This window comes from Octodon degus, unplaced genomic scaffold (assembly GCF_000260255.1).
Source record: "Octodon degus isolate 3935 unplaced genomic scaffold, OctDeg1.0 scaffold00037, whole genome shotgun sequence".
NCBI classification, from domain to species: domain Eukaryota; kingdom Metazoa; phylum Chordata; class Mammalia; order Rodentia; family Octodontidae; genus Octodon; species Octodon degus.
Genome location: NW_004524613.1, coordinates 16,118,760 through 16,126,996, shown reverse-complemented (window position 1 = coordinate 16,126,996; position 8,237 = coordinate 16,118,760). Strand labels below are relative to the sequence as shown.

The 8,237-nt window shown below is 41.0% G+C and overlaps 1 protein-coding gene and 1 non-coding gene across 2 annotated transcripts in view; both read right to left on the bottom strand.

The window, feature by feature from the left end:
- The window catches only part of Ywhab (tyrosine 3-monooxygenase/tryptophan 5-monooxygenase activation protein beta), a gene marked incomplete at its 3' end in the record, with an annotated part of 22,947 nt that overhangs the window by 5,447 nt on the left and 9,263 nt on the right, over positions 1–8,237 (bottom strand). The window contains exon 2 of the mRNA XM_023714966.1: positions 1,093–1,395. Coding sequence (XP_023570734.1) covers positions 1,093–1,392 — 300 coding nt within the window. The remainder of the gene's footprint in view (positions 1–1,092; positions 1,396–8,237) is intronic.
- Positions 7,992–8,118, bottom strand: LOC111816706. The gene has a single exon (XR_002821055.1). It is a non-coding gene; the product is annotated as a small nucleolar RNA SNORA51 (small nucleolar RNA).

The following is an 8,237-nucleotide window of genomic DNA, read 5'->3' as shown; positions in this document are numbered from 1 at the left end:
GGAGCAAGTAAAAACCTCTATTCACAAGTCATGCCTTCCTTTATTAGAAAAACAGGCAGACTGCACCCGTCATAAAGTTTTATGAGGATAAATAGGACTCCGATGTATTCGGCACACAGCAGGCACTTAATGTAAGCTGTAATTATCACCCTCACTGTAATCCATGTGATTTAAAAAAAAAAAAAAAACATCGTTGAGTGGTTTCATACCATCAAATGCAACAGGTCTTTCTTATTTGTGCAGTGTACATTCCAAGACACCAGTGAATGCTTAAAACTGTGGCAAGTACTGAAGCCTGCATAACTTTTTTTATATACACATACCTCTGGTAAGTTTATGAATTAGGCACACCAGATTAAAGATAGCTAATTAAAATATACAACAATTATAAAAAAGTGTAATAGAAGTTTGCACTTTAGAGTAAAATAAGGGCTATCTGAACATAAGCACTGTGGTACTGTGACACTGTGATGGTTCATCTGATAAGCAAGATGACAATGAAGTCATAGGCAGGTAACAGGTACACATGCTAGGCAAAGAGATGATTCATCTCCCAAGGAAGGTGGCATGATACTTCACATATTACTAAGAACACTGTGTAATATTAAACTCATGAATCATTTATTTCTATAATTGTCCATTTAATATTTTCAGGCCATGATTGAGCTTGAACAACAAAGTGGGAAAAACATGAAGGATAGTCTACTATATGCTAAAGTTTTGCCTCTAAACAGAATTACCGCTCAATCTCCAAATGCACTACAATCACTCTTAATGCCCTCAATATTCACCCCTCAGATATATCTTGATTTGTCAACACCCAAGACCTCATCCATCACTGTGCTATGGCCTTTTAAATTCTTACTGTGACATTAGTGTCTATGGTGAACTGACAAAGCAAAACTTTAAGGTCATTATGACAGAAGCTTAGCTCTACTGTTGGTCAAAAACTTTTAAATGTTACTTACTTTGTTTATTATCTCCAGATGCCACCTCAGAAAGATACCTAAAATAATCTCCTTTCATTTTCAAGTAGAACACCTTACTTTCTGGTTGGGTAGCATTGGGAATAAGGTATTTGTCCAACAGCTCCAGAACGTCATTGCAGATGTCCTGCAGCTCTGCCTCGATCTTCTCCCGATATTCTTTGCCCATCTGCTGCTTCTTTTCGTTCCTCTCTGTTTTCTGCTCAATGCTGGAGATGACACGCCAGGAGGACCGACGGGCACCTACCACATTCTTGTAGGCAACAGAGAGCAGATTCCTCTCTTCATTGGAGAGTTCGTGCCCCTGTTCAGTGACCGCCTTCATGGCCGCAGCCATATCATCATAGCGCTCAGCCTGCTCAGCGAGTTTGGCTTTCTGTACCAGCTCACTTTTGTCCATGGTCATTACCTACAACAAGAGCAAAAGCAAGCCAACATCAGACTTCAGGGACCAAGGAAATGCACTGTGAATCTTTATCCAAGCCATCTGGATAGAAGCTTCCCTCAAAGCAAAACACCTAGTCCCCAATACCATCAACAACACCGATTATGAACTGAGCACCCTGGTGTCAGGTACTTTATCAAGGTCTTTAAATTATTTTGCTCAATTAATTTTCCAAGCAGTTGTACAGGGTAGTGATATTCATAACAACCTCTCCCTCATTCTTAGAGATGAAGAAATGAAGTTTAAGGAAGATACCACTGAAAACAGAAAATGGTACAGACAGGATTCAGATCATCTATGTGTTCTTAGCGCTTTAGTTTTTCCCTTTCTCTGCACCTAATACTTAAGATACCGCTTAGCAAAAATTTCCTAACAAAAATTTATGCTCAATATATGTCTATTAAGTGCTTTCAATAAGTACCTACTTTTTAAAATGACCCCACTCAACTCTCTCCTATAATACAGAAGGCCCTCTTTCACTATCCTAATTATCTAGTTTTGATCAAATCTGTTTACTTCCACAGCAGAGAGAAAAATACTTTTAAGTACTACCCTTCAACCAACCTTAAAACAAAAGTTATGGGAGCCATCACTGTCCTATTTTTCTGTAGTAGACAACAGTGTTCCAAGGGCTTACTGCAAAGAGCCTGAACCAAGAGCGGCCGACCTGGGCTCTGCTTAGCTGAGCCCTGCTATCAGTGGTGCCACGATCTGGTCTAGATGCCCTAACCTGAGCACTGTAGCTTCCTTGCTAGAAGGTAAGAACATCACCAACTCTCTCAACGGGGCTCTCGTGAGAACAAATGGCCTAGTACAAGGAGGCACTTACACTAATTCTATGTAGGTATAGTGGCAATAGGTAAGAGGCTCCAGGGTGTACAGCCACGAAACACACCATACCAGAATTCCTTTCAGCCACAAGTGAGTTCATTTAAAAGATTTGATGAAAAAGACAAAATTTTACTTCAGTTTAATTATATCTAATTCTTTACATTACCAATTAGTAAATTCCTCTTATTCACCTCACCTAAATCAAGTTCTGACTATAATAATCACTATTAGTGTACTGTAAGTCACAGTTTAAAAAATCACTTAGGAACCATATAAATGTTTACATAATTTTGACTTCAGTTTCTATATAATCAGAGTCTGTGCCACAGACTAAAATCATGCTAAAAATACCTTAAGGTTTAAAAAACTGTAACACTACTTTAAAAATCTTTACTTGATACAGGGTTTCATTACACAGTTCAGACTCACGATCCTTTTGTTTCAGCCTCCCCAGAGCTGGGATTACAGGAATGAGCCACCACACCTAGTTTCAGGGCAGCACAGTGCGCCCTGAAAACTTAGGTCCTTGCACTTGCTAGGAAGGCGTTTAGACCTCTGAGCTATCTTTCCAGTCTGAAATACTACTTTAAACATTAGCAGTATTTTTTAAATAAATTCTTTCATTACTATATAAATGTTTAGGATTCTAAAAGTGATAGTTTAAAATTAGAAAGTACATGCTGGGTGTGGTGGTGCACATCTGTAATCCCATACTTGGGAGGATGAAGCAAGAGCATCATTGCAAGTTCAAGAGCTGCCTGGGCTACAAAGTAAGCTCAAGGCCAGCCTGAACTGTGTAAGGAGACACTGGGGGGGAGGGGGGGGAAGGACCAGAACTGCGAGCGCACATACGCTCTTCTAAAATGATTTTATTACAAGTCATTTTTGCATTCTCACGAGAAAATTCTCTATGAGGAGAACTATCACATGAATAAAATTTATCAGATGAAGTAGAATGATATAAACTAAAACTCCAGGAAATTCAGAAAGAACTGATTTCTCCAATTTAGAACTGATTCTTCTTTCTATGGCTTACTATCTAACTCATACTCAGCAGTGTCTTATATAAGGTTCACTAATTCTAAGTCTCATCTTGATCCATCTCACATCCTCACTCACAGTAAAATAAGACTGTGGCAGAGAGAGTTGTCCTCATAAAATATCTGCTTCTTCACATTTGTCAGCACCTGCTCCCTAGCAATTCCAGGCTACAGAATGGCACAAAAGCCTTCGACCTTACTGGGCACCCCAACTAAGCATTGTCCCCCAACCTTCTCAAGCATTCAGAAGTTAACTCACATTAGGAAAAATCCTGTCTATTCCTTGGAACCTCTCAAATGTCCTCATCCTATTTCCTAAAATAAAACGTGGCCTTTCTGATTTGGGGCCAACTATTTTCAAGGTTCTTTTGGATCATCGCAAGTTTTTGGAGATGGGAAACCATCACTATAGGACCATACTGCATACTCTTAAGATAATCTGCCTTCATCTATGTTTCAAAAATTTTAATTACACATACACACAGAAACTTATAACAATCCATAGTTAAATGCCCTAATGCCTACTGCTTGCATAACTTTCAATTTATATAACATGGATTTTGAAGCATCTAGACCAATTTCAACAGGAAATGGGTTACACAACAACCAGCAGTTTGGAGGAAGACAGCAGAGAGGGAAGAAACGAAACTGTTCGTCTTTCTACATCTATAACCACTCTCCCATCCATAGTCTTTCCCTATTCCCACTGTTTTTGTTCTCTCACCCTCTCTAGCCTCCTCTGTATCTTTGCTATCAGACCCATCTTCTTAAAGTCCTAATCACACTAATTTCCACTCAAAATTTCTAGTTCCCTGCTCCAGACAGTACAGTGAGATTTGCTGTTGGCGGAAGTTTGCCAAACTATCTTCCCAGATTTCCCACAATACGACTTCTGTACAATATGCTTCAGTCAAAATGGCTGTCTTCCACAAAGTACGCTTCTCCGTCCCGCTACCAAGCCAATCCCTCTACCTGAAATGCTTTAAGTTCTTCAAAACATAACTGAAATGCCACCCTTTCCATGAAATCTTTCTTAAAGTTGAATTGCACAATTCCAGCCATAGTGTGGCTGTTCATTTGAAATGTGACTGGTGACACCTGTTGAAATCATATTTTGGATACAAAGTGTTAAATAAAATATTTAATGTGTCTTTTGTTTGTAGTACTAGGGATCAAACCCAGGGCGTGCACATACTGGGCAAGAGGACCACTTTTTACTCTTTTAAATACATGTTTCACGTCTACTTCCAATGGACTGATGAGAAATAACTTCATAAAGCATTTCATTTATACTTATCAATATCTTGCAATATTTCTTCAGTATTAAAATTATTTGCAAGTATCTCAAGTTCTTTCCTGTACAGTGAGCTCCCTTGGAGCACATCTCCCATAACCTTCTGCACATAAATAAACAAGTACCTGCTAAATAACAGATCCTGAAATCAAAAATTAAAAATGCAAATTTTAGGGCCAGTGAGACAGCTCAGTGGACTAAGCACCTGCTTAGGCAAGCACAGGGACCAGAGTTCAATTCCCTGGCACCACATGCCAAGCCAGCCCCACACCTGGGCCTGTAATCCCAGCACTGGGGAGGCTGAAAACAAGAGAATCACTGCGAGTCTAAGTTGTGTAGTGAGAGCCTGTACCAAATACATTAATAAAAAACAAAAGCAAATTTACTATTTTTTTTTATTTTAGGACAGGTTCTACAGGGTCTCACTGCAGAGATTGGACCTGTAGTGATTCTCCTGTTTACAGCCTCCCAAATGCTGGGATTATAGGCACACCACCACATCCAGTCTCATGGCCTTCTCAGAGCGCCCGGGGTGGGGCCGGCACTGCAGGCCCAGGGAGTGCTCTAACTAAGCAGGCACTTTAATCTGCTGAGCTATTTGGCTGGCCAAAAAACCTGCAAATTTTGATAGCATTTTCTCATCTCTCAAAATAATACAAAGTCCTCTTCTACATGAACACATCCTCATACTTATACCTCATTCCCTGTACATCTGTGCCTTACTGAAAAGTATACCTCCTTAAATACCTCTTTAGCTATGCCTTCATCACCTTTAGTCAGGAACTTTCAATGATTCCCTTGCGATTACTGCACAAAGTTGCAACTCTAGCATACTGCACAAAGTTGCAACTCTAGCAGGGTTTCAAAGTCCTTTGGGTCAGGCATGGTGGTGCACGCCTATAAGCCCAGCACTTGGGGGAGGCTGAAGTAGGAGGATCCTTGTGAGTTAGAGATCAGCCTGGGCCACAAAGTGAGTTCAAGGCCAGCCTGAACTGCATGGCAAGATCCATTTCAAAAAGAAAAAAAAAAAAAAACTGCTGGGGAGATAGCTTTGTGGCGTAAGCGCCTGCCAGAAAGCGAAAGGACCCAGGTTTGATCCCAGGTACCCATGCTGTGCCGGCCCCAGAACCCCGAATGCACAGTGCCAGCTCCAAAACAGGTGTAGAAGTGCATGCCTGCAATCCCAGCGCTGGGGAACCAGAGACAGGAGGATCACTGTGAGTCCAAACTTTGTAAGGAGACCCTTATCAACAAAACAAATAAAAGCAAATCAAAAACCAAAGTGCTGGGGCTGGTGAGATGGCTCAGTGGTCTAAAGCACCTACTTAGAACAAGCTTAGCAAATCACAGGGACCATGGTTCAATCCCCCAGCACCACATGCCAGCCAGCCCTGCCCCCTGGTGGGCTGAGCTGGCCACACACACACACACACACACACACACAGAATAAATAAATAAATTTAAAAAAAAAACAAAAAACCAAAGTGCTTCAAGCTTGGTTCCTCCTAACCTGTTTGTTCTGTTTTCTCATCCGTTATTTTCCAATAGGTACCGTTCCCCAGGCTGGACATCACCGAATGCCCCACGAACTCCGCTCAAACACGCGTGAAACCAGCTTCTCTTCTCATGGACACTCCCGCATATACAGTACTTTACTTCCCGCTATGCAAACCCTACCCATCCATGGACGACTACGAACAAAGTCCTGCATACAACTCACGTACCCCTGGCATCACATAGTTCATTCACTCGTGCTGTTCTATCACACAGAGGACGTGGGCTGTATTACAGTTTCACACACATGCCCTCCAAGGAAAGCTTCACATGGATTTCACACTGAATTCCTAAAATGTCACCAAGTACAAAGCTGTTTTCAACACTGATTACTGAAAAAAACAAGAACAAAGGCTACCTAAACACATTAGAGCAGAGAGGCCTTGGGACTATGTGTCGGCACAATCTGCCATTAAATAACAGTGAGAGCTTCTTTAATCTCAGTTTTCCAATCTGTATAAATGAAGATACAAGGTCTCTTTCAGATTTGCTATAAATATGAAAAACAGAATAGTAAATGTGGAAATCACTATTTTAAAAATGCATGGTACGCAAATTTGAAGCACTTTATTTCTGTCACAGGACCTACATACCACCTTTCTTTAGGAGACAGGGTCTTGCTATGTGATTCACGCTGGCCTTGAACTTACTGTGGAGCCCAGGCTGACCCTGAACTTGTAATGATGCTCTTGCCTCAGCCTCCTGAGGATTACAGGCATGTGCCACTATGTCTGGCTTCTTCTGAGACTCTCAACAAAGGTTCCATCAAGAAAATATTGTTTTGAGGCCCTATTTTCTTCCTAAAGTACTTTTAACAGACCAAAGTCTTGGGCTGGGGATACAGCTTAGTGGCACAGCGCCTGCCTTGCAAACACAAGGTCCTCAGTTCAATTCTCAGTACCAACCCACCCCCCCAAAAAAACCCCACCTAAGTCTTTGTCATGAGGCCTGGCATCAACCCAACGGCATCTAAGAGACAAGAAGCAGACAAACTCATTAGAAACTACAAGATGTCTAGCCCTGCAGTAAACCTAGCAATACATACCTTAGCAGACTCTGGAAAGACACTGACACACTTGAGAACAAGCACACTCACATAGTGACGATTAAGGTAACTGCAGAAAGCCAGAGGATTGGAAAGTCATCTGCTGATGATCAATACACAACTTTCTTAGTGAAAAACTGAAAGCAATCTAAATACCCAACACTAAGGAAGTGGTTTTTCTTTTTTTAAAAAAAGACATACAGAGAAAGTGTAAGATCGAATGGCGAGCTAAGAAGGGATTTAATGTCACCAAAAGGGGCTGGGGAGATGGCTCAGTGGAATAAGTGCTTCCCTGGCAAGCGCAGGGCCTGAGTTCAATCCCCGGTTCCACCAAAAAAAAAAAAAAAAATGACACCAAAAAATGTATTTAAGAGCTCCGGAAGGACTGAGAAAAAGTAGCACACACCTGTAATCTCAGTTACTCAGGAGGCTGAGACAGGAGGATGTAAATTAAAAGCTCACCTGAGCAACATTTTTAAAAGAGTTGGGATTGAAGCTTAGTGACAGAGCACTTGCCTACATGTGTAAGACCCTGGGTTCAATCCAAGCACTGAAGGAAAAAAAAAAAAAAGGCAAACTATGAATGATGGGAGAAGAAAGCTTTACAGTGATATTTCAAATATATTCCTTTAAAGAACGCTTACAAAATGACTGGAAGCCCCAATGGGTCATGGTGGCCATCACTTAAGTGCATAGTATCTCTGAATGATAACATTTTAAAATTTCATTCTCTTATTTTGCTCACCTTTGTGAATTTTTCTTCTGGTACATAATTATTTTTTTAAAGACCTTTCCCCCATGTCCCCCACTCATAATACAGACCAGACACACGGCCCAGAATAAGGCTAATAAGTAGTAGCTTACTCTGCTCCTCTCTACACAGTTGGTGCAAGAACACAGCTTATGGTAAGTACCAGGAGGCCAAGTATTAGTTTTATAAGAAAAACAATTTTTAGGGCCAGGGAGATAGCTCAGTAGAATAAGTGCTTGCCTGGCAAAGCACAAGGTCCTGAGTTCAATCCCTGGTACCGCAAAAAAAAAA